Source organism: Anser cygnoides, chromosome 15 (assembly GCF_040182565.1).
Source record: "Anser cygnoides isolate HZ-2024a breed goose chromosome 15, Taihu_goose_T2T_genome, whole genome shotgun sequence".
Classification (NCBI taxonomy): domain Eukaryota; kingdom Metazoa; phylum Chordata; class Aves; order Anseriformes; family Anatidae; genus Anser; species Anser cygnoides.
Window position 1 is genome coordinate 17,619,988 of NC_089887.1, and position 25,673 is coordinate 17,645,660.

Genomic DNA, 25,673 nt, shown 5'->3' on the forward strand with positions numbered 1-25,673 from the left:
GCGAAGAGGAGCTGAAAAAGCAACCCCGTCATGACAGTTGTTTCATGGGAAGAAGGGAGAGAAATTATAAGATAATTTGCAAACATATGCTTCGGTTTAAGAATTAAATCCGTAAAACATGAGCTCTGTTCTGCAGAACCTTTGCACAAGCAGTCTCGCTGAATCAGGCCAGCTCCTCCTATATAGTCACAGTAGGACTGTCTGCTTTCTCCACTATTGTGGTGAGGATGGAAGCTTCTCCTCCTTTGAAATAAAAACAGGGAAAACCTTGTGTGGATCTAGAATGCCTTGCATGGGTGCAACCTTGCACAGCCCCAGGAAGGAAACAAAATAAATTGATGTAAGCACTTTTCTACCAAAGACACTAGTAGCTATTCCAAAAACGTTTCTTTCACTTTAACAGATGGCTTTCTGTCTCCTGTGTGATCACAAGCCCATTGATTGTTCCTTGTTTCCCACCCTAACTGCTGTTTCCGAACACAAAGTATTGTGTAAGAAACCCAATGCATGTTTATTATATTAAAAACTGTATGTATCAGTGGCTCCAAGTGCCATAGATGTCCTTTATGTTTGAGGTAGTTTAGTTTGTGGTTAACTTCTTGCAGATCATCAGGCACTACTGTGTGTAACCTCAATTTAATTAATCTCAATGGTTGTAGAAGATCAATGGCTTGGTTTCCGGAAGAATAACACATGGATTTATTTACATTTATGTAATAATGAGGTGCTTACCAAACTGTTTCTTAACTAAAGTAGATGTCTCCTGGGACAGTGGTTATGTAATTCTTTCAATTGGTGATTATCTTGGTCTTGAGGAATAGTAACTTAAAAGAAGAGAAAAGCCTGGTGAAACTGGCCTTCACCTATCTAGAATGATGATGCAAGGACTACAGCAGCTCAGACAGCGTTGTGTTTGTGCAAGTGGTTTTGAGTCTAGATCTTGAATCTAAGCATGGGTGGTACAGGGTAAGCGGTAGGACCACAAAGTCAAATTGCTAACTGAACTAGTATATATCAGCTTTTTTCTGCGTGACTTCCTTTCTCTATCCATTCTGGTGTTTTTCCTTATAATGCAGCCTGTCAGTACACGTTGCTATTAAAATCGTTTTCCTGACTTGCCATGTCTGTTTCAAAGCTTTCATATGTTTTTTGTAGTTTAAAAAAATAAAAAATTAAAAAATATTTAAATCTACCTTTGGCTGCCTCCTGCCCAGCACCAGCAAATTCCCCATACCGAACGTTCGCTATAAAGGGTGAATCATCCATCCAACACTGCGGGAGATTCCCCATTTAAAAGAAGAATCAAGTATTGTTCGGTGCATTTGATTTTTCTCCTACCTGCCTGTCAAATTGTGCTTCCCTTTTCAGGGTTCACTACACAGTGAAGATGGCAAGCACTATGTTGTTAGGTTAATCCTAGTGTGCGTACGTGTCATGGCTACTGTCAATAATTCAGGGAACTGCCAGTAAAGGGTAACCTTTCTCATTAGTGATTTCCACAGGACAGCGAGGAGGGCTGTAGAAGCAGCTAAGTGTCCTAGGTAGCACCTGACCCGTAGCTCATGTTGAAGATATTTCTGTCACTGCAAGAAGCACGTCTTCTTCTGAAGAGCTGTTTATTCATCACTTCGGGTTTTGGTAACAAAAGCTTCCAAGTGCTGGGAGGAGTGTGTCAGCCAAAGGAAAACCTTGCTGAACATCAAGGAGTTGCTCTAAGCACATTGTTGTGAGGAAAGTTGCTGAGTGAACCACAAGAGGAGCGTGATCTTCTAAAGAAAGCAGGAGATGAACTAAGTATGAGCAGTGCAGTTGTGGTTGTCTTCGCTGGAATCGTGTGGGAAGGGCAGTTCATGAACTCCTCTCTAAAAGCATGTTAAAGTTCTAGGAGGTAGTTCCGTGGTATTCTAAGTAGATGCTAGACCTTTAAAATTTTGATTCATCTAGGTTTTCATAATACTGATGTGATTCAAGATAATCATTGACTTCTGTAATAGCAAAACTATGAAAACTCTTAAAGTCAGCTGAAAAATCACATCCAAGGGGAAAAAAGTGCTCAGAAGAAACGTTGAAACCTGATACAGAATTCTTTTGGAAAAACAAATGGAAAATGACAGTAATAACCTAAATTGTTACATGCCTTGAAGGAAAAAATCCTGTAATCTCATGTGAAAGGGTTGCAGGTTCTCAGTGATTTCGTTAACCGCAGTGTGTTATTTATAGTGCTCTGATGCATCTTAGTCTGTAAGAAAGCTAGGTTGGGCAATGATCTAGCTCACATTCCATGTTCTATTTTTTAGCTTTGTTATAAGCACTTCTTGGACAAAACTTTTCTGCACTCTTCACAGTTCAGCACTGCAGTCTGTACCATGCAGATTACTTCCTGCTTTGGATTTCTCAGAAACCAGTGGTATTCTGGGGAATTCTTTCTGTTGTGGTTTTTTTTTTTTTTTTTTAGAATCATGAATATTCCTGAAAACTGGCTGTTGCCCACTTAGAAGAGCAGGAGGGGAAATGTTAAGTGATACATCATGAGTGTTGGAAAACACCCTTGCCTGATCTGATTTAAATCTGAATTACAGATTTTAGAAGATACTTTAAAAAAAAAAAAAGAAGAAGTTGGATGGACAGAGCACAAAGTACAAGAGCAGAAGATCACACTCCTTTCTTGTTCTACTGTATCTGCTAGCTTTAGCTGCTGCACAATAGCAAAATTATAGTGGGACATATAATACAATGAGTTAATATATGTATACATGTAGGCCTTTTAATTAGGAACATATAAAATAACATTTGCTATGTATTTTCTCGAGAGAAGACGCTAGTGTTTAATAACTAAGAATCAGGGAAAATTTCTATTTTCATTGCACTCTGATTATACTTGATCAGTCAATTTCATGATAGAATATTAGTATTCATTTACACAGGGAGACAGTGCAGTGTGCTCTGCAGACATTATAACTGGGTAGTATTATAAGCTGGTTTCGTGCAAGAGATCAAATCGGATTTTAGTGCAAAAAAAAACAGGGATCTGAGTGCCTTGCTAGCACTCCTTTCCCAATTGTCAGTGTGCTGCAGGTCCATAATACTTTCTGAAATTGCATCTTAAGGGGGAAAGTACTCAAATCATCGTACTTGAGGAGGGAAGGAGGTAAAGTGAGGAAATTAATAAAAATCAAAAGTCAAAAAAAAAGATTGAATTGGCTGGAGAGAGGCAGTTGTGGAGGAAGGAGAAAGGAACGAATGCAAGACTGTTAGGAGAGAAGAGGATGTTACAATGAAAGAATTTGAGCAAATATTAGACCGAAAGACAAAAGAACACTTTTAGAATAAATGCTTTCAGACACTGTATAAATGTTCTGTCTTCAGATGGGAGAAAGTTAGATTTGTGAGAAGGTGGATGAAATCCAATGCTAGCATTAGGCTTGATTATTAAAATTTTGTGAAGTTCTTATTGCAGTAAAAAAGGTGGTGTAGGCTTTCTATCTCAAAGTTTTTGTTCATTTTTAACTAACCATTTTCCTTATGTTAAGGTGTGTGACCCATGAGTAATGTATTGTGTATACCCCAAACTGACCTGCTTTGACTGTGCAAACTGTGTTTTAGAATGTTTTGTATCATTTAACCTGTGTTTCCTTGTTCATTGATGCTTGTAATCAGCATGTTTTGAGTAAGACACATTCGGATTATCAGGCATCTGAGATGAAGAAGGTACATCCTCTGGGCCACCAGATGGAGTTAACACCACTTTGCAGTATTTTCTCTTTCCCTTTCTCAGTTTGTTCATGTAGGTGAACTCTTAGAAGCTAATTACTAACTGGTGAACATCATTGTCCTATCTTGCAGGCTTTGCTGTAGCCCAGTGCATAAATCAGCACAATCCATCACCACTCTCGTCACCATCACCTTCCAGTGGCAGTGGGAGCACAGGGCGCTGTGATTCAGTGACTGCAAGCTCAACTTCCACTCCTTCTGCTGCACAGAGCCCATCAGGTATTAAATCACAATTTTCAGCATAGTCACCAAGGGATGTAGAGTACTGTAAATGTTACTGAAAAATTAACTTCCTGTGTTATCAAATTAAATACAGAGTAGGGGGTTGTTTTCAGATCGCCTGATCATTCACCTAAACTAGTTAAAGTAAATTGTGGTGCAAATTTTAATGATTTATTCAGCTTTTTGAAACTCCTTATCCAATGCATACAGCAGTGTTCTTAAATACTGGTGAAATTTATCTTGTTGTCTGATTTGTCTCCCAGCACATATGATTTGAAACGTTTTTTTGTTTAAACAGAAATACTGTTTTGCATAAACTCATGCTGACATTTGTTTGCCCTAATGAATAAGTTCATCTCCACATAAAGCATCTGTATGAATCGGGCAACATTGACTTTCAGTCAGTTATATAATCATATGCTTATCTGATACTTCTGTTAATTTTTAACAAGAGGCCAAATATGAGACACTTTGAAATAGCTGTAGTTATTTAGAATGCTAACACTACACTGAGGAATGAAATGCCTTCACTCCTTTTTTTTTTCCTGTAGTGTTTCTGGGGAATCCTGTAATGGTGTTTGTTTTGAATACAAATGGTATGTGAGGTAGAGAACCTCCAGCTGGAGGCTAAGCGAGAAGTAAATTCTGAAGGGTGCATATTGAAATGCCTTCAGTCTAGAACTGACCCTACTCTAACTCTTTTTGGTTATTAAAAATAGATTCGCAAGAACTTTTCAAACAGCCCCTCATTTTGGCAGTCACTTGCAATGTTGATCACTCTTTGAAATGGTTGTTATGGTTCCCCCATTAAGATATACCATTTTGCCTTCATTTGGAAGTTTTGTGTTGATAAAAGTAAACTTTTTTGCAGTTTTACAGGAAATGATGCAATCTTTGTTAGGCATTTAGTGTTTTGGAGGTCATGAAATGCCTTAGTTTCACTGAACACTGTGTCAGGAGATCAGTGTACATTTTATGTCCGAAGTGACTATCCTTGCAAGAAGTACCACTGGAAAAGGGTAAGCAAAAGCTGCTTATCAAGTTTATGAACAGTTTGTAAAGCATTCTAGCATCCAGTCGTTATTTAAAAGCATTAATTACTGTTATAGACTAACATATAGTCAAAATACTCTTGCAATATGTGCAATTCCAGATTGAAATTTGAGATATTTTTCTAATGCAATCCATTCAAAACTTTGGAGGGATCTCATTTTATTTTCTCTGCTAGCAAGTGATCGCTATTATCCAGTCTTCAGAGGGTCTGGATAGATATGTGGAGATTACACAGAGAAGTGGTATGATCTGTCAGAAGTCTCAATATAGGTTGGCATTAAAGACAGAAACCACTTGTTTCACTTACATGTTTCACTCTAGCTGTAGAAGAGAGGCTCAGCTACTATGTCCTTCACTGTATTTGGATCCTCTGAAAGGTGTCTGCAATTTTCTAAGAGAAAACTGTGGTAAAGGAAATGAAAATAATTTTTAAATTCTAGCTGCTGTTGTAAGCAACATGTTAGTTCACAGAACGTAATATGCAGCAAGAGTATATTACATACTTCAGACAGAGGTCTTTCAAGTACATGTAATCTGACTTCTGTGAAGAGCTGAGTAAATTCGTAGCATGCAATTCCTCATCTAGCATATTTTAATTTAAAATAATAAGAGTTTTGAAATGCCTGGTTTCAGTCTGCACTTTACCAGTTCAGTTGCATGAATGGTCCACGTTTAGTGTGACCTACATTGTGGCTTCATCATGAAGCATGTTCAAAATGCCACGTCATGCAGGAAAACAGTCTTTGGTGTTTTTTTTGGCACAGGACCTGGGGACATTGATAGATGCTTTAGGAAATCTAGTTGTGATGATACAGTTCTGTGCCGTATCACTGTGGGGGTAGGTAGTAACCTTCAGCAAAGGCAGTGGAAATGAATGTGAGAATGTGCTTCAGCTACTTTAATGCCAAGTCAACAACTCTTATTAACCTGATGCAGGGATGAATTTTGAGCTAAGCTCCTGGATTCTTCAAAACTGCTCTGTTCATCTGAACTGAACTGCTAACGTAGTTGCAGCCAATACTGAACAAGTAATGTTATAAACAGTTAACAGCTGAGTAGCTGACAGTGCCTCCAGGTCCTTAGTACAGACTAGAGAGGATGCTGAAATCACCGAGGCTCTGGTGCAGGGTGTTGGGGATGAGGGACAGGGCAGGGGGATGTCTCTGACCCATGTAGGTGCTTTGACACTTTTTGCTGATCTTAAGTATCAAAGCATTTGATGCTGATTCTGCTCTATTCCTGAGAATTGTTTCTGCATTAACTAATTTGACCAGTTTATTGCAAACTTGTAATGAATATTCTCCCTTCTGTAGTATTCATATGTAGTTGTGGTCTATACTGTAACCTGCTGCCAGGAGCACAACCATGAAAGAGGGAATCTGGTTGGTTTGTCCAGACGACTGTTCTGCAGGCTTGTGCCTGAACAGAAGTATGCTGCTAAAAAATAAGTGACAGTGTCTTGATATCAGCACTTACTGACCACTCAGCTGAGTTACTGAAATGATTGTTGATATTTGTCTACTTCGGTGTGAAACTAGGTGACGTTTCCCCTAACCTGTTCTAATCTGCCTTATTCTGCTGTGAAGTAGTAGAGGAGGCTTGCATGAAGGTCTTTCCCAGCCTAATGATTCTGTGACTTAATTCTGTGATTCTTAATATGAAGTGACAAGAAACATTGTCAGCTCCTTCAAGGAGAAAGAAATAAGTAGCTGATTAACAGCAAGCAGTTACCAAGATTTGTTTTATGCCCCGAGGTAGCACTTGAATGCTGCCACCATCTGTCACGTAAGAGTCCCTTCTCATTTCCCATTCCATTCTAAACATGCACATGAACACAGGTGTGTTCCCTATCTCTTCTGCCTTCCCTCCTCCCGTGTTTCTTCTAGCAGCTAAGCAGGTTGCTGACGGTGAAGAGCATGCTAGGTTTCTCAAGAACTTCAGTGAAGAAGGCCAGCTAACAAAAAAGGAGAGATGGATATGTGAATGTCATGGAAACTACCTCAACTGTCTTCCTTAAGGACAACATCTTAAACCATGACAGCTGCTTTTGCTGTGAACTTGTAATTACTACTACTGTCCTAAGCTGCTGTCTGTTGACAGATTTAGGCTGTTCAACGTTTGATATGTTTGAGATGGTACTTATAATCTTCACAGAGATCTTCCAGGGAATAAGATTTGGAGCATGACAGAGTGACTTTACATAAAACAGTGATAGATGAGAACAAAATAAAGACAAGTTGCATATTTGTTAGTTGAGGAAAAGTTTTAAAATAGTATACATTGAACAGTAAAAGAGCTTTTGAAAATGTATCACTGGAAAAAAAATATTTTGTTTTGTAAAAACATTTTCCTTGCTATCACTCTGACCTGCATCAAGCAATATCACACTGTCTTAATGCAAGAACGGAGTGTAACTGAACTTACATAGAACCACTTGGCTAAACATGTTTCATTTGCTATAAGAGAACAATAGTTGCATCAACTGCTTTGTCACAAGTAAAATAAACTTTTATAATTCCTGAGTCCTACCTAGTAACTGCCACAATACTTTGCGGCATAGAAGTTTTAAAGCCTGACAGCTCCCACATATCTGGCAGTTAAACTTAGCCCTTTGCAAGTTCTCTGTTCCTTAAAATAGAAAAAGGAGAAGCCATCCCTTAAAGAAAGAAGAGTCTCTAGCAAGACAGAAAAAGTACTGCCAGGTTTTGCAAATGCTGCTATCCTGTTAGGTATTTTTTGTTGTATTTACAGTCTCTTTTTAATGAACACACCCATTCGAAATGTTGCTGTGCCTAGGGTGGAACTGTTCTCTTGCTAGACAGACTTTAATCTATAAGTTTCTAAGCTTAGGATATGGTCTTGTCTTGGCTGCACTTCTGGAAAGTGCTTATTTTTATATAAGCCAAGGATTAAGATAAAGAAGCTGTTACTGTAAGTTAGCAGTCTTCCAGAGTTATATATATGTAATGTCATCCACGATTTATTTAATCACTTTTTAAGTTGCCTAAAGCTTTAAAATGCAATTGGCTTCTATACTTAAGAAAATGTTTACACAGGAGCAATGGATATTGAGGAGTTCAGAAAGCATTGATCTTCTCTGTCACGCCATATTTCACGCTTCTGGCAGATATTAATGGTAAATGGTCTAAAATAAGCAAAAAGAGCTGTCCCCTGTTGCAGAGAATAAGTTGGATACCAGTCTATAAAATAAAATACGTGTATACTGAAGAGAGAATGCTTAAGAATGGAGAGCCTGTGAGAACAGTGCCTGCCATCTTACTGAAACCATCACAATTTCCTCTGTGATCAGTAATGTAAATGTGGTGTGATCTGTTCTCCAGTGGGAGTAATTTTCTAATTAGCTGAGGAAGTACTTTTGTTCCTAGAAAGTTTCTTTCTCTGAAACTTTCTACACACCAAGCATCATCATCTTAACTGCTGTTATCTTTTAAAGTGCTGCATTTGGCTTTGTTATAATCCAAGTATAATACTTCACTTTCACATCTTAGAATAGTAGTGCTGAGTGGTCTGAAGTAGTCACCTGCTCAGGAGAGCACCTCGTGTAATGTGTTGCCAGTCGGAATCAGAATAATTCTCTATCACTAGAATGCACAATGGAAAGGTTTTCCCAAGGTTTTTACAGGATGTGAGTAGATCATAATGCAAATGCATACCAGTCCTGTCTCAGTGTAAGTGCTGTCAGAATTGCCAGATGTAGTCCAAACCGTATCATGTACATTTCTAGATAGGTAAGCAAAAAATAACTTCACTTAAGCTCACTTGTTTCTAAATAAATAAATGAGTTAATTCTTCCAGCTGCAGAAGTACTTCCCAAACTTAAAAAGACTCAGCTGTCAAATTGTATGCAAGATACCAGCAGTTATGAATGTGTCCTTGTCACTTATTCTTGTTGCTACTCTAACATTTATCCTTTGTCTTCATTCCAGTTTCCCTTCCTTGTTTCATTGTTAAAACCTTGGTATGATATATTGCTGTGTTTTCCTCTAGTAAGGTCTGGCAGGAAAGGACGACGGCGGGTGTTTAGTCTGTCGGAGGCTGACAGTCACGGTGGACACTGGGTTTAGGTCTTCAAGCAGCAGCTGCAACCGAAACTCACGCAATATCAAATCAGGCAGGTTCCTCCCTAAGATTTGAAAAGCCCGTAACAGTTAATAGAACATACTTGGTTTCCATGCTTGCAGCAGTGACAGCGAGGTAGGAAACTGAAGAAAAGCATCATAAATATTTGACTATACTGGTTTTGGGGAGAATTGTGCAGCAATAATTAGCTGTTTCTGAAAGTCCTACCTACAGTTTCTCCCATATTTCTTGGCTGTTTTGTCAAAGACTGAAATTCTGCTTACTACCAAATGATCTATCAAGCCTCCAGCTTCAAAGCAGCTATGTCTTCATCTGCACAGTGGCAGCTATGGCTGTAGTGGAATTTAGCAAGCACAGGCTTCAGAATGGATGGTAATGCAGGTAGCTGACTGGCAGCAGGAAATCTATTTATAACTTAGAAAAAAACTAGCTTGTATCATCACAGTCCAAGGACAGTCTTACACTGAATGCTTCTTCATTTTACCTGTCATCACATTTGGGCAGATGGCTTTATGGACTGTTTAATTGTCTGCCTGAAAGAGTGGGGAGGGGAAGCAGATACAAAAAGGATGGAAATAGACCTCATACTAGATTCTCACTTACATAACCCGTGTTAACTTGAATCTAATTTATATTTTTCACCACCATAGCATAAGCATTTTTTATTCTGTTAATACTATGTAAACATCCTTTCTCATTTTTAGACTTTGTGTCTTTTCCGTTAGTGTGCTCTTACTTACATTTTTGTTATCCTTTCACAGTATATTGCTGTACAGTTTAAGACATTTTTCTGTAGACTGTATTCATTCTTACCTCTTTCTGTTCTTTTCTCTCTTCTTTCCCTAATGACCATAATAACATAAGTTAATATAACAGAAGTGGAGCGATTTTCTTCTATTATGTTACCAAGGTTATTTTTACAGGAGTGCTGGGAAAAAAAAAAAAAAGAAAGGTTGCTGAGCCCACCACAACCAAAGATAGCTGGTAATATCCAGTGTCGATGCCCTGTTTTTTAACCTTGTTTGGTACTTAAATTCCATATCTGGCTTTTTTTTTTTTGTGCCAGAACATTCCTGCTTAAACGCATGTGAGTTGCGGAGAGGTAAATAGAAATATTTTTTCCCATGTTAGATGATAACTCCTTGATATTTAAGAGTAAAGTATGTCTTAGTGATTAGTGAAAATGACGATTCTTTTTGTTCCTTCTGTCCAAAGTGAAATTTGAATGGAACCAAGTGTTAGGAGTCTGAGTTTTTTTTGAAAGCTACTTAATATTTTTATGTCCAGTGTAGATAGAAGTTCCAAATAATGGGTAAGGAACTTAATCTCCTAGTAGATTGGATATCTTGAAACTTTTTTGAATCAATAGCTTGGTAACTATCCAGATTTTAGAGACAGACATTCTTATAATAAGCCCTTCTTGAGCTTTTTTTCCAGCTAGGGTACATCTTCTTTCCAATTGTTTATTCCAGTTTCAAAGACTCTAAGAATTCAGGTCATACATAAATGCATATTTGTCTATTTGGATCCTTTGCTGAATTGTCTGAGTTCAAAAGGCTTTCAAATTTTGAGCCTCAAAGGTTTCCTTACTGGTAATCATTGCTCTGAAACGTTGTATTCAGTTAACAGGGAGGTGTCGTACATGAAAACTTTCTACATCAAGAAGGTGCTCTTTTTTTTTTTTTAATACCTCTTTATTTTCCAAATTATCGTTCTAAGATGCTAGATCTCTGTACTCCATTTAGTTTCCTTAGTCTATAGTCTGATCACTTATTTCTTTCTATCATCATATCCAAAAGATATGGGAGATAAATCATATAGCACAAGCTTATAGCTCCAGTTTCAAGCTAAGAATACGCCTGAAGTGCCCATTGATCCCTGAGAGTCTGGTCACAAAGATGCAAGTGCCACTCTCACAGTCCAGAAGGGATAATATATTGTAAAACAGTAGCGAGAGCTGTTGACCTTGTCTAGAATGTTATTTTTTTTTTCCTCTCGTTGTATATTGATATTTGCTTTCTGCCCCTGCAAGGACTAAGTGGCAGTTGGCTACTCTCTGGTTGTTTTGGCAGTAACGCTGTGCTGGGTTACAGCATACCTGTCCCTGCTGCCATTTAATGAGCAGCAGAAGGGAAGTTCTAACAGCGACTAAAGGAATATTGAAAGTAGGGGAGAGAGAGAGACTGCTATCAATAATAAATAAAACAGGAAAAAATAGCGTAGAGCTCTGCTTTTTTATTTTCTGTTTATAAAATACTGTAGCTGAAATACTAGATGCTTAGTTTGTTCTGCTTTTACATTTTCTGATATGTTTTTTACCTTTTTTCTGAATGCATTTTCAGACTTAAATGTAAACTTTGTCAACTCCAGATATTTTTTTATGGAGTCATTTTTCAAATATTTCTGTTTTCTTTGTTGTATTGAGAAGGGAGCCACTTTAGCAGTCATTTAGATCCTACGTGGAAGGATTTGGGACAGTATATCATATCAGAAGAATATGCATGTCTGTCAGGATTTCAATGAATGAAAGTTATGAGGAAATCATTCTCCCAAAAGGAAGGGCTTCTCAGTGCAAGCCTTGCATCACATTCCTGTTATCAATCACCACCATTTCACTAAAACTTCTTGATAGCTCAAAAAAAACCCCTGCAGTTACTTTGAATTTGTCCTTATTTTCCAAAATAACTGGTGATGTCCTTTCTATTTAAAGAGGTGGGGTTTTTGTTTGTTTGTTTGGTTGTTGTTTTTTTTACAATCTAAGTTTCCTTTTCCTTAAAGGGAGAAGCTTTAGCTACAGATTCAGCAAAAAATGAAATCAAGTGATTTTCTGAAGTGAGAATACATCTTTGTTTGGGGTTATCTTACCAGAAAGGTTTAAAAAAAAATCACAACTGTCTCTCACTGTTATCTTACTGATACCTTACTGATACCCATTCCATTCTAAGCTCTGTTTTTCTTTTCTTCTTCCTTATATTCATGTGCTTTTTTGTTTGTTTGTTTTACAGGAGTAATTGGAATCATATTGTAGCAGAAATATTCTAAGGTCCTTGTGCATTAAAAAACAGAATCTAATTCTTAGCTTCTGCATTCACTACATTGCCTTGTAGACTTTTCTACAGATGCCTGTACACTTGAACACATGCTGATTTTTAACAAGAGCTCTAAATGCCTTGAAGCTGGATACCTGTTAACTTGAATGGCATCTATTACTCTAGCCTGAAAAGAAAAAAAAATAATTGTGTGGGCATACTTGCTCATATGAGGTGGTACCCCCGATCCTTTCTGTTTATTATCCATCTGAGCCAAATAAGCAGTTCTCTTGCTAATTACAAGGATTTTAAGGAAAAAAATGGCAATACAAGTAGCTGTTAATGTTTTTTTCACTGTATGGGAAGGGCTAGCAGCATATCGGGTTTCTGTGATATGCAATGTCTTATTGCCAGTTTTATCCATGTTGTATGCTCCATACTTATGAGCACAGAATTTCATAAAACAAAAGCCTGTGTAAAAACAGGTTTATTTTGCAGCACCTTTCAGTTACAGTATGCACATAATTCTCCTTCCTGTTCTTACATAATTCTACTTTCTATGGCTAAGATATCACTTCAATCTGAATGCGGAGAACGGAATGAGAGAATGACTTCCAGATCTTTGTAAGAATAGGTCTCCTCTTGGGAAAATTAGTCATACAGGGCTTCTTTTCTATTTCTGAAGAGCTGCCTGGCATGGAGTGGTTATTTATTTTAGTCTATACTAAATTCTGGGGAGGCTTTCTTATTCTTCTTATTCTTCTTCCCCTCTATTTCCTTTCTCTAGGAATATTTATGATATTGCTGTATATTACAGTATTATAGATGTAGATTTTCTGGTTCCTAACGTGAACAGTTTATTGCTGGCATTTTATGTTATGCCATCATAATATTTACGTGTCATTTCTAATTACTAAAAAGTAAATTTAAATATGGCGCTTCATAGAACTGTTTTCCACCCAAGTATTCTTAAATATTCATAAGCATAGTACACTGGTTTAATAAGCAGTGTCTATACTAAGTGGAATATTGATTGTTTCTTGGTGTTTTCTTTCAATAGATGGCCCTTCAGCTCCAGAGCAGCCTCACGTGACCATTCCTGGTCTGATGATGATGTCTGACGAAACTCTTTCAGCTGTCTCAAAGTCTAGCAAGAATGTTGTAAAAAACAGTGACATAGAAACAGCAAACCTGTCCCCTAGCCTGATTCCTGCACAGCAGCCCACGATATCGTTAATATCAGATGATAATACAGATGCACTAAGTGTAGAGTCACTTACACTGGTCCCACCGGTTGATCCACACAGTATTCGTACATTCTCCTGCATTCCTCAGCCGCCTTTGCCATCTGAAATTGAAGTTGGCACGGTAAAAGAGACAGAGGAAGAGTGTTGTGACTAAAGCCAACCTGCAGACTGTGATAAACAGTGAACCAAATTCTTGTTTGGGAGCGCAGATACTTCTTGAAGCATCAGAGGCTATGGTCTGCAAGAAGAGGCCCACTGGTGAAGCATGTGGGCAGCTTTTAGGACAAACATCAGAAGTTTGGCATATTTAAACCGGAGAAAAAAACTTCAAATCTGGACTGGGTATCTCCAAGCCCATTTCTGGTATACAAGAACATGAATGTACTTCAGATCACCTACTTTATTATAAAAATAAAGCTCCAGCTGCAGTAACTAAATTAATTGTAAAAGGTCTACAGTATTATGGCAAAGTGAAGAAAATTTTGGATACGTGGTTCAGGATGTTGTATCGCTACTTTGAAACTGGAGACATACCCACTGACAAGGAAAAAAATACATATACTATAGTACAGACATACCACTTCCATTCGATTCATGAATGTTTTTTTAATCCTGATCTCTTTCAGCTTTTGTTGGCCTGTACGATACCAGCAGGCTTGGCCCCTTTAAGTGTTGTATTCATAGGTCTCCAAACTTCAATATTGTGTTTTCCACGTGTAATATTTTTTCAAGGTTTGATTCAAAGCAAGATACATCTCAAAGCTTTTTTTTTTAAGGTAAAACTCTGAAATTTAATATGACAGCTGCTTATGCAGATTAATGTAAGGGATTTTTGAGACTTTTTCAGTCTTTGCTTAACCAGCTACAGAGGGATGGGAAATATTTTAAGAGATTGCTATAGCTTGTTTGTTCACTGCTGACAGTCAAATTGCTACACCTCTGAGGAGTGATATCTTCTATACTGAAGGACAGCTAGAAGCAGACAGAAGCAGTTTTACTCTAAAGAGGCTTGTGTTGTGTTTTTTTTTTTGTTGTTGGCAGGCAGGTTTTTTCATATTCCTGTAAGAAGTAGGTCCCCACATCTAACCAGTAATTCCTTTGCAAGTCTGAAAATAAAAAGGAAATTTTTTCCCATCTGGGAGATTATCCCTGTTAAATGAAATTACAACATAAAAGTGATTCTGAGTTTATACTTGCCTTACCAAATTTGCCTCTTAGATCCTGATTCTGAGTTGACAGGAAGTAGAAGAAAATTGTGGAGTAAAGCTTGGAGTGCTCTGCTGACTTTATATGGAATTTAAAGTGAATGGAGTTCAAGCTTTCTGATCAATTTCTATGTGTGTTCATTTAAGCTAGCAGTAAGATGAGCAGTGTTTCATTATTGGTCTGCACATAACATTGAATGCTCTCTGGCTCTCAAAGATCGAAGTCTACTATTTACTTTACTTTGGATTTCAGTCATCAGTGCAATCTGTTTCCTGATTGTCTTTGCGAATATTGATTTCATATCAAATAGGTGAATCTGAATTTTTTTTACCTACTTTTCAGTCCTACCGTATCTCTTCCTTGCTGTCAGATGGAATACTTGAATTGATTTTAAATATTGCATTTATATGAGATTGAATAATCCACAGGTATCACTTTGCTTGTTTTTCCATATTTTCCTTTGTGTAATGATTTAATCTTTGTAAAACATGGATATAGCATGGCTACTATTGAAAGCCAGCATTTTTTCTTTCATTATCAGCTTTTGCATGCAGCTTTGTTCACTTCTGGTTTTCTGTGGCTTCTGCTTCATCTCAATTGAATTAACCACTATTCTGACCATTCCAGAATGGCTCAAACTCTAAAATGAAATCTGAGAACTAGGTGTCTTTAGCACTGTTAAGGGTGTGGGATGAGAATTCGGCCTTGCTGGATTAAGAGGCCACTATTAATTTTTTTTATGTGCTTGGGGTAAGTTTTCACTGGAGTCACTGTTGTGGCTAATGTACACATACCTGAACAAGCTTAGACATCAGTAGCAATTTGGGCAGAAGGACCACATAAATATGTCTTATTAGCTTAACTTATTGCGGTCTAGACTTTCTCTAGCATGTTGCTGCAGTGCTCTGTAGCCACAGTAATAGTCTAAAGATCAGTATAAAAAATGATTCCTTGCTTAATTTGAAAGCATTTTATGTTGTTAACCTAAACTCTTCACCTAGATTACAGAAAATGCCACTGTGCAGGCCGAGTTCCCTTAAATAGAATTAATTTTAGACAGAAAATCCTTGATCTATCTTTATCTAATGTAAAATTCAGTCCTAGCAAAATTAGGAGCATGCACAAAGCAGCTTTTTAACGGGCATGCATAATCTCACCCTTGAGCCATGCTGCACAAGAAAGGGGATGTGGGGAAAGAAGGCCGACTGTTTTTCATTGCCTTGGAGTGGCTTTTAAGTCCCATGACTGGTTGTCTACCAAGAGCTTCACAGGAAGCAGCTGAGATGCTGTTAGTAGGAATATTAAGGCATATGTGTATAATACAATTTATATTCTCCATGCTGCATTAGGAGACTTAATAATGTAAAAGTTCGGGAGTTGCTGAAATATGTCATCTGAAAATCTTATCTCTGCAAGTATGGTGTTAGTAATCTGCAATTCCTCGAAGAGTATCATATCTATCTGTCTCTTATCAGAAGAACTCAAGGGCTGTTTCCTTATCCCCCCCTTTCACTGTAAAAAGGAAACTCAACCAACAAAGCATTAGCACATCAGCCACAAATACAATTTCTTTTCTAAACAAGTCAATTTGAGTCAGTGTAGCATCCTTCTTTTTATCCAAACCCAAATACCAAGGTGCAGCTGAGAGCAACAGCTGAACGACTGACTATTCAGAAGGCTCACTAATTCAGTGCAACACTGCAGAGAGAAGGGAGGGAAACGAGAATCGCTCTGAAATAAATTCACTAATGGTCCAGAGCAAAATGCTGGAATTTTGTGCGATGAATTCTCAGTGTGTTTGTAGAGGCTATGTCTTAACTTCAGCCATACTCTATTGCATAAAACAGTTCTGTTATTCCCTTCTTTTTGAGGAGATGCACCAAAGACACCAGGGCATACTGAATGTTACTTTATTATTTTGTGCTCTGTCTCATTTTATTAAATTTTACCAAGATATTACTCGTTTAACAGAGCTATGTGTTGCTGTCACTGTCAGGTGTCTGCCTCTTGCGGGTCCCCTTTCTGTTTGTCATCCCGTGGACAGCACTGGATGAGACTTGCGCTTTTTCCTTGCAAAGGGCACACGGGCTGTCCGTTTGGCAATCTGGTAAAGAAAAGAGTGGAAAGGAAGCGTTAGTGGCCAGCTCTAACGTCCACCTTGCTAGTGAGTAATGTTTGCTGTGCAAAACTTGTGTGCAAGAATTGGCTTTTGCAGAAATTCTTTGGTACAGGAAGAAACCAAACATTTATCTTCCTGCACTATTTTTTATGAGCTGTGTGGATTAAGAAATTCACTAGAAGTGTGGTCATATGTATACGAATACTGGAGACTGTTTCATGTGAAGTTGTGAATTATACTGTAAAGACTGACCTTGTTTGTACTCTTTGCAGCTATTCATGATAAACTAAAGGTCTGAATTCTGTTCCTTAAATTAAGCTGGGCTTAAAATATAAAATTACACCTGTTAAAGAGAAACCTCAGTGTTCTTTGCTTTACAACACAGCTGGAATTTTCCTTGAAGTCACTTGAAGAAAAAATGTTGATGTCTTCCAGAATTGATTTGCTGTCTTGAAATGCTCTTGCTAAAGTAGAGGTATGTGGCATTTAAAGACTTTTATCGCTTCTCCAGAATTTAAAACTCAAAGCTCATCACTATTCAGAGTTTTAAATCAATGTCCTACAAGTTTAGGTCAGTCATACAAGCTCTTTGCCCCCATAGCAACAGAATACAGGGGGAAATAATGTTTTCTTCTGGGGATTTGAAGTATTCTTGTTGGCAAAATTTTAAAATTGATGGTTAAAGTAGTTTACAGCAAAATCAACAATCCTTAGGATTGAAGTTACTGAGAATTTTTTTCTTACTTCGCAGTAAGATGCCAGTAGCTAGAATTGCCACGCGTGCAACAAGAGGCCATGGCTGGTTACCGTAACTGAGCTAGGAGTTCAAAAACTGCCTGGCAATTGAGTGTCATCCTACTAGTAGGAAATGGACTTATTTTTCCTCGTGAAGTAAACGAAATGTAAAACTGTATGCTTGAAGACATGGGTAAGCTCTCAGCCAACCAGGTCAAACTGTAAGTGTGAAGCCACTCCATGGCACTGAGCACTTCAGTCACAGGGTGTCTGTGCTCGTGTAATCTGTCACTCTTTTCTGCACAGGTGTTACAGGTAAATGCACCATAGCCTAATGAATAGTTTTGCTGATGTGTATGTCCTACTCTTCCAAGAAAAAAAATCATGCCAAGTATTCATACATTGTCTTCACTAAGCAGCTGAAGTTAAATGGGGAGTCGCTTTTAGAAGAGCATTGTGCAGGCAGCTGTCAGCTAGGAAATTTAGTCTTTTGGTCCTACAGCTGAATCAGAGATTTGGGAAGAGACAGGGCATCAATGGGATCTGGGCGTTTTGCCTCAAAAGTGGTTAAGTCTCCTTACTAAGTTTCCTACTCATTTTCAGACAACCAGACCATAAGCATTTAAATGTCTTTTTGAAGTTCAGAGCTGTTCTGTCTGTCTTCTTGAAAGAGCCTTTGGGTACATCACTGTTTACCCACCTTTGGCTTACTTTGGGGTGTCGTTCACCTGGCCACTGCACTTTGAGGGGTTTTCCTGCGCTCACCTGCTCTGCTCTGTTGTTTCCCAATGTTTACAGCATGAATCCCAAACGTGTACCAACCCTCACTGCCTCCTGCAAAGCAGATGGTGATCTGGGCAGGACGTGCTGGGTGGGGGCATGCAGAAGGTGGGCAGGGGGAAATGCTCGGGGGGGTTCTGCTGTTCAGGGTTATTTGAGCAGCAAGAGGTATGGGAGATGCAGGTCTGGACTGAGTCTCAAACAGAAGGTTCTTTCATATGGAAAAATATTTTTATATTACATTTGTACAGACTTTTCCCTAGTTTGATCTCTCCAGATTTTTAAGGATCTGCACATTGCTTAAACTTGATTTGTTTTGCAAGATGATTTAAAATGTATTTTAGGTTTTCTAATGTATTTAAAAATGTAAAGCTAAGTTTTGCATGTCTAATAAACGTGCACTGTGGCGGTATCTGTTTATTGTTTTGCTAACTAGAATTTATTCATTCTTAATGAATATGGAAAACTTGTCATTGTTGTGACTGTCTCAGCCTCAATGAATGTGTGGAGTGTGTTTATTTAAAAAGGTAACTAAAAAGGGCTTAAGAAGCAAGCAACTAAGAATCCTTGTTGATGACACAAAGTTCAGGCTAGTACATACTAGCCAGGATGTACTGGGATGTGTTCCCAGGATTCTTCTAAGAGCATAAGATACATAAAACTTTTTTCATCTTTTTTTCTGTTACTTTGGTTATGGGTACCCACACTAATGTAAAGCGAACTTAAGGCACGATAATGGCCGTCTGATACTTAAGTCTCTATGAGATGAGAGTCTGAGTTTTTGTGTATTTAAGACTAACCGTGGCAGGAATAGTTACAATAAACATGAAGCTAATTTTGAAAAGGATTGAGAATAGCTTCAAGCTTGCCAATTCCTTAGAATTTCTAGGAGCTTTGGTTTGCCCAGTGATAACACCAAGAATAGACACAACAACTCTAGGGGACCTGCTGGAAGCATTTTAAGCTTTAACTTCAAGCATCTCCATTTGTGAATGTATGTTGATATTTTGTTGCAAACTTTTTACTTCATTTTGAGCTGTTTTGCTGGTTTTGATTATTTTAAGTGCAAAGGGAAATGTATTTTTCTAGAATAAATGCATCTGGGCTTTGAATACTACATAAAGCATTTAATGAATATGGAGGTCTTTCCTCTTATGAAATATATTTCAAAAATGTCTGAAATGTACTTCATTAAAAAAAAGTCCTGAATGTGCACTTACATTTAAAAGGAAAAAAGCCCAAACATGGGGTGAATTGAATTCTGAAATGTCTTTTCTACAGGCAATAAGTGTTAATTATTTAACGTAAGTTATGTTAGAAATTTGGAGTAAATATGACAATATATTATGTTAATTTAAAGAAAAATGTAAATAAGTGGGAAGGGAGTGAAATTAGAAAGCATTGTTGTATGTCTCTGAAATCCAGATTTATATAGCTGAGTTTGTATTTGTTGGCATTAATCATATGTCATGGCTATGGAAAACCTGGGCAAGAATGAACAATAGACCTTTCTTTGTAAATGGAACTTGGCAATAAAAATGGTGTTACTGAGAACTTCCTTCCCCTTCGTGTTGTGTCACTGGATTTGATGTGCAAGGACATCCAGTAACAGTGAAATGCCCAATTTGCAAAAGTGTACTCTTAAGAAGAATGGTGCATGTGAGTGTTAGGCATTCTAATCTTTAAGCTGAAAACTGAAATAGCCAAGGCGTTTCTGCATTGTGTATGTGAGGGAGAGCAGAAAAGAAGCCTGTAGAGGTGATGGAAAGTAGACGAGACCAAGGGTTAAGAGTGGCTGGGCAACATCTAAAGTGGTTGTGAACCACTTGGAAAGTGCCCCTTTGCCTGTCATGTGTGATTTCTTCCACAAATACGTCCTCACATCCTCTTTCTCTGGTGTATGTTGCCAGTTCTGTACATGGATCAAATCCAACAGAGTTATTAGTTGGGTTCTTGTTAATTAGACTCTCCATCTATGGGAATTAATTACAGTCAATGTATGTTCCTTGTGAAATGTTATTTCTCAAACTAGGCATCGGTCCAAAAGCTTTCTTGGGAAGAAATTAAGTCATGTACCATGAAATAAGCAAGGGAGGTATTGTAGACAGGAGACAATACTGCGATTTCCTGTAAGTTGCAAATATTAAACTATGGTGCATGGGGGAAAAAGGGGTCAAATCTGCTCCTGGCAGTTGGTCTCTGTACATTGTGCCACCAGCTCTGCTTTGAGGATACCAGCTTTTGGGTTCATGGCCTCCCTTCCGCTTGAAACTGTTTTGTGCTTCCTGTATCCTTCTGATACCTCAGGACTTTTGCAGCCTTTTGTCTTGTAACGCTTCCTCTGTTTCTGTACAAGATCTGTTTAGATTTGGACGTTGAGTCAGGTTCAGCATCTCGCCCTGTATTGCCAGTGGTCAGAGCTGGAATGAAGAGCACAGCCCCAAGCACTTTCTTCTCCTCCTGACTGGGATAAAATGAACTTGACAAAACACAATGCTGCGTCTGCATAGTCTCATCTTACTCCCCATGAATATCTAAGTGCAACCAGTCCTTCAGTAGGTAAATCCACACCACTATCACTAAGATAATTAATTCCAACATAGTCCTTATAGATAAAGTGAAAGCGTGTCAACATACAATCTGTCTTTATCAAAGTGACTTTGTCTTTATCCAGGTAGCTTTTGTCTAAGTAAAGGTGCAGCATTTGGAGGTTGATGCCTTTGTTATTTGACACTTAAACTGCTGGTCAATGTTTCCATATTGAAGCAAGAGTTCAATGGCATTGCATGCTGGCTCTTTGGGGCGGAAGAATCGGCTCCCTAACCTGTGTTAGAGCTTTAAAGCTTGTGGGTAGGCAAAAGCTGTTCAGCACCTTATAAAGATCTTTTTGAATGTGGACTGGGAATGCAAGCTCATGATATGTGTGAGTACTCCCTGAAAAGGCTGTTGAATTTTAAGCTGGTGTTTTTTCTCTCGACTAAGGAAAGATGGTGGGAGTTGCAACACTGGGAGTTTACAACTCTTCCCTGGCAAAATTAGATGACTTTTTTTTTTTCAGGCAAAAGTTCACACAGAGTCAGGGCAGCTAAGCTGATGGGGAGCAGCTAACTCAGCCTGCCTGGACAGCGTTCAGTTGTCTGGTTTTAGTGCAAGGATTATCTGCAAATGTCTAGATACTGAAATAATGAGTGCTTTGGCTGACAGTTCTCTAAAATTGATTTTTGGAGGTGAAATCTTTAGATTGCCAAGTGCCTTATTACTCAGGCTTAAGATTGAGATTTTTTTTTTAAATATGAAAGCTTTTGCCTGTCCTCGGAGACTTGTTCTACGAAGTTGGGTAATGTTGAGCTTGTGGAACAGAAAACACTGATATCATTCCATCCTCACTATCTTGCCCCCAAATAAGGGTTTATATTTCACACATGCCACAGTTTAATTTTATTTAGCCTGTCCGGTTGAGTGATCAGAAGAGATGAATGCTCAGGCTCTGTTTCCTAGTTACACATCATTTTTTCTCAGCTTCAGTGCAATAAACATTGTGATGCAGGATGGGAAGATACTACTTTACTGCAGAAATAAATTTTGACTTTAGGTTAATTGGATGAAGACGACTTTGTGTAAATTTGCACTCGTTTTTGGATCATTTATTTTAAGCGGCTTTAGGTTGCTGAGAAGCTGTTTTAGAAAACTGTCTAAAACTTGAAGTTATGCTGAAAACTTACATGAAGTGGGTACTAAGGGCGGTTGTAGTGACCCAATTGTCTGAGCAAAGCTGGGTGTAGGAGTTAATGCAATTGGCACAGGAGCAAGGAATGATAATGTATTCCAGCCTCTTGCCAAAAAACTTATTAAATCAACTGTTACAAAATTCAGAGAGGTTTATTTTAATATGGTTGTTAATAGCAGCGTGTTTCCCAAGGCTTCCTACCTCTGCCGCTATGAAATGTACTCTTCCAAAATGGGTCACTCACTCCCTGGAAGAAACATTTTGCTCTTCACTTCAACGATATTGCTGTTGTCAATGATTTAAATGGGCTTGTAAGCATGACTGCCTTGGGGAGACTGCTATGTGAACGTGAAGTAACGGAACAAACGTCAGCACCAAATCAAGAAGTTAACTGAAACTGGAGCTACCTGAGGGAATATCCTAGCAGCAGCCTCCCCCCAGGCTCTCCTCAGACAGCTGGATTTGTTGCAGTAGTACTTTGAATAGGTCGACTTTGCCCTGCTCCTAAAGGGCTGGGAAGTGGCATGGTGATCTGGTGGCAGTCACCAGAGGGGGTTATGGAGTGGTGGGTGCCGCAGCTGTGCCAGCTTGCTCCTCTATTCCAATTGCGGTTTGGAACTGCATGGTGAAGGTCGAGTGAGTCAAGGAGGCAGCTGGCCACTGCTCATTGCTGGAGGTGGTCAGAGCTTGCTCTGCCTCAACAGCCAGACCTGCCAGAAGGAGGAAAAGGAGCTGCTGAGGGGGAGAGGCAGAAAGCCAGCTGATGTCTCTGAGAGAAGAACTTGAAGGCAGCAAAGACGGGCAGGGCCTACAACAGACAGAAGCAGGCACTTTTCCTAAGAAATCCTGGGTGTAATGATAATTATGCACATGCACACACCTCTCCTGGCCTGAATAGCAAAACCCTGCCCAGCCCCTGACATTGAGGGAAATCACTTCCCTGTGCCCTCTCTCAAACAAAAGCAGTAAAGAAGCCAGCAGACCATGCAGTAACCAGGACTTGCTCGTGGCTGTTGCTTGTGTGTATATAACTGTGCTTGCATGCACCCACAGGCTCTACTGCTGGCGCATCCTGCTAGACTACTAATTAGATAAGACTATAATATTGTTAATTTACTAATTAAGGCTATTAGATGAGATATACAAAATTGCATGTTGCTGAGCAGGGGAAGGAAGAAGCCAAAGTTATTTCAGTGGGTGGTAACAGGTATTTGTCAAATTCTGATAGTTCAGAGGTGAGTTGCTTACAGGTGAGTGTGCAACTACCACCAGATTTTAAGAAAGTTTTCATAATTAAAAGACTCATAAGAAAATCACAAGAACTGGCAAGACTGCATATATCGTTAGTGCTCCTTTGACTATTTTGCATCTTGTTGTAGGCCAGGTGGAGGAGGAATGCAACTGTATGCGGTTTTCACTGCAACAGGTTTTACACGCTCAGTAAAACAGAGTTCCTCTTGCAAGTTTTGTCACTCCTCTTGCAGTTTTTGTCACACATTGGGCTGAGATGAGTAATAACCTGCGTGGGAAATTCTAGTCAGCAGCAAGTACCAAACAACCAGCTTTGGAGGTGAATTCCTCAGCAGGGAGACAGCGTGAGTTGGACAGGCTGAGTAGCGGGTAGGAGCGGTGAATTATGGAGATCAGATTTGCTTTTTTGACTTATGTGACAGTGAATACATTCAGTGGTGTTTCGGTGGCTAGCATTCAGTGTTTCAGTTTCAATAGCTGACCTTCCCATAATAGCTCACAGGCCAGGAAGCAGAGGGAAAGTCTTCTCTGAGGTCAAAGTGGAAATAATGGAGAATTCTGTGGAAATGGTCAAAGTGGAAATAATGGAGACTTCTGTATCAGCCTCTTTCAGCTCATCTCATATAATTTTTTTAAGGGGATTCCTTAGATTTCCTATAGTCCTCATCCTCCTTGCTTTTACATAGTTTTTTTAGGTTTTGGAAAGAAAGCTTAATTTTTGTTTAAGGCTTTAAAACCCAAGAGGGAAATCCTTTCATGTAGGCTGGTTTAAAAAAAAAAAAAAGAGAATATTCTTATTCGTTTTTATTTAAAAGTTTCTCACATAAACCATAGCAGGGACTTTCTGTCACAATTTTAAATTGTGCAATTCAGGAAGAGCTACTTTTTTAGGCCAACATACTTCATTCTGTAAGAGTAAGGTATTTTTGTTTCTTAATACATGGAAATGACACTAAATTTTCCCACTCTTTTCAGGGCCCTAGTAAATGGACTGGGTTTTTATAGTTTTTCTTCATTTAAGATAATATCCTGAAGGTGAATGCTAAATTTAGGGTTGCTAAAAGTGAATAAATATCCTAATCCCTCTGCCACAAGCTGGAGGCGGTAAGGAATATATCCTTGTTTGGAGGGTAGCATCTATCTTAGTAGTAGATACCCCTTACTGATGGATACTGACTGGGGAATTGTGGTTAGGGTGAGAACTTCGACAATTTTTGGAAACATCTATGAAGCACATGCGTGTTTTTTTGCTCAAGGGTTGTAAAAATAAATAAATAAATCACCAATGCAGTTGATCCTCGAACAGAAAATTCCCTGTGATTATTTCTTAGAGGACTTTTTCTTTGCAGTGCTGCTTCTGTCTCTGGTCTGTTAGAGTCTAGCAGTGTTGTGACTCTCTGCTGGTTCAGCACATAAAATGGTTTGGCGTTTTTCTTTTTCTATTGGTTTCTATTGAAGGTCTTTCTCCTCTTTTTCTGGGGACTAATGGAGCAGCAACACCAGTGTAGGTAGCTGTTGTTCAGGTGCCCGTGGCCGGCATGCTGCTTGGTGGGGCAGGTTAGCTGTGGCTTTGTGTCTGCAGCCATTGTGGGACAGGAGAAGTCAAACAAGTGGTTGTTCTGGTGAGGGGAGGTTGGGAATGAGTAAGAACGAAAACATCAATGAAAAGACTAAAAAACAGATTCAAAATTGTGCGGGTCTGCCACCAGAATGTTTCAGATTTGGTTTCTAGCCCTAAGGGGAGGCTTAGGATCAGATAAAGCAGCCGCTGTCCTTCCCTAACCTGCCCAGGTCTTCACAGAGAAGAGTGCTGGAAAGCCTCAAAGTTCTTGATGATATCAATCACTTCAGAAAACCAGTGGAGTTTTTCTGAAAGCCAAGCGGCTGTTTCAGTCAGCAGCTCTCTCTGCTCAGGTGGAGTGGAGACGAGGGTTAGATGGGTGAGCGGGGGCTCCAGCAGGGCCTGGTGCTGCTGCAGCGCTCTGCAGCTTGGTCTCTGGCCCTTGTCAGAGTTTGCAAAGCATCAAAGCAATCACACGTAGTTTAAAATGAACTTGAATGCCTTATTCAGGGGAGGGATTTTTAAGTAGTACAATAGCTAGATTTCAGTTTTAATTCATTTTTATCTATTGATACCTACGTGTAGATTGAACAAAAGAAAAATAACTGAAAGCAAAGCATTGTAAAAAGATCTTTTTGGCCAGTAATCATCTAACAATTTCTGGAATTTGTTACCAATTTGTTGCATCTGCTAATCTACATGAATACCATGTGGGACATGTTATGATTTGGGTATACTTCCCATGCACACCTTGTGATTTCAGTCTGATAGTCTAAAGTTAAATGAAATCAATCTGATATGGTGTGGTTTTCTTCAAATGTGAGATTTACTTTCTGTTTGTTAACTTAACACGTTCCTCCCCAGTAGAATA

The 25,673-nt window shown here is 38.8% G+C and overlaps 1 protein-coding gene across 7 annotated transcripts in view; it reads left to right on the top strand.

Moving 5' to 3' along the window:
- CLEC16A (C-type lectin domain containing 16A) overlaps positions 1 to 19,817 on the top strand; it is an 85,101-nt gene extending 65,284 nt beyond the window's left edge. Inside the window, exons 22-24 of one of the 7 annotated variants that reach the window (XR_010825181.1) lie at positions 3,844 to 3,990; positions 9,059 to 9,261; positions 13,237 to 13,373. Coding sequence is in view for 4 of the 7 variants with exons in the window: in XM_048053744.2 (XP_047909701.1) it covers positions 3,844 to 3,990; positions 9,059 to 9,178; positions 13,237 to 13,577 (608 nt within the window). In the remaining 3 variants the exon portion in view is untranslated. Of the gene's footprint in view, positions 1 to 3,843; positions 3,991 to 4,864; positions 5,013 to 9,054; positions 9,262 to 11,925; positions 11,980 to 13,236 lie in introns of those variants that run through there. The other 6 variants (XR_010825182.1, XR_010825183.1, XM_048053744.2 and 3 more) reach the window with 6 other exon arrangements.
- The last annotated feature ends 5,856 nt before the right edge of the window (positions 19,818 to 25,673 follow it).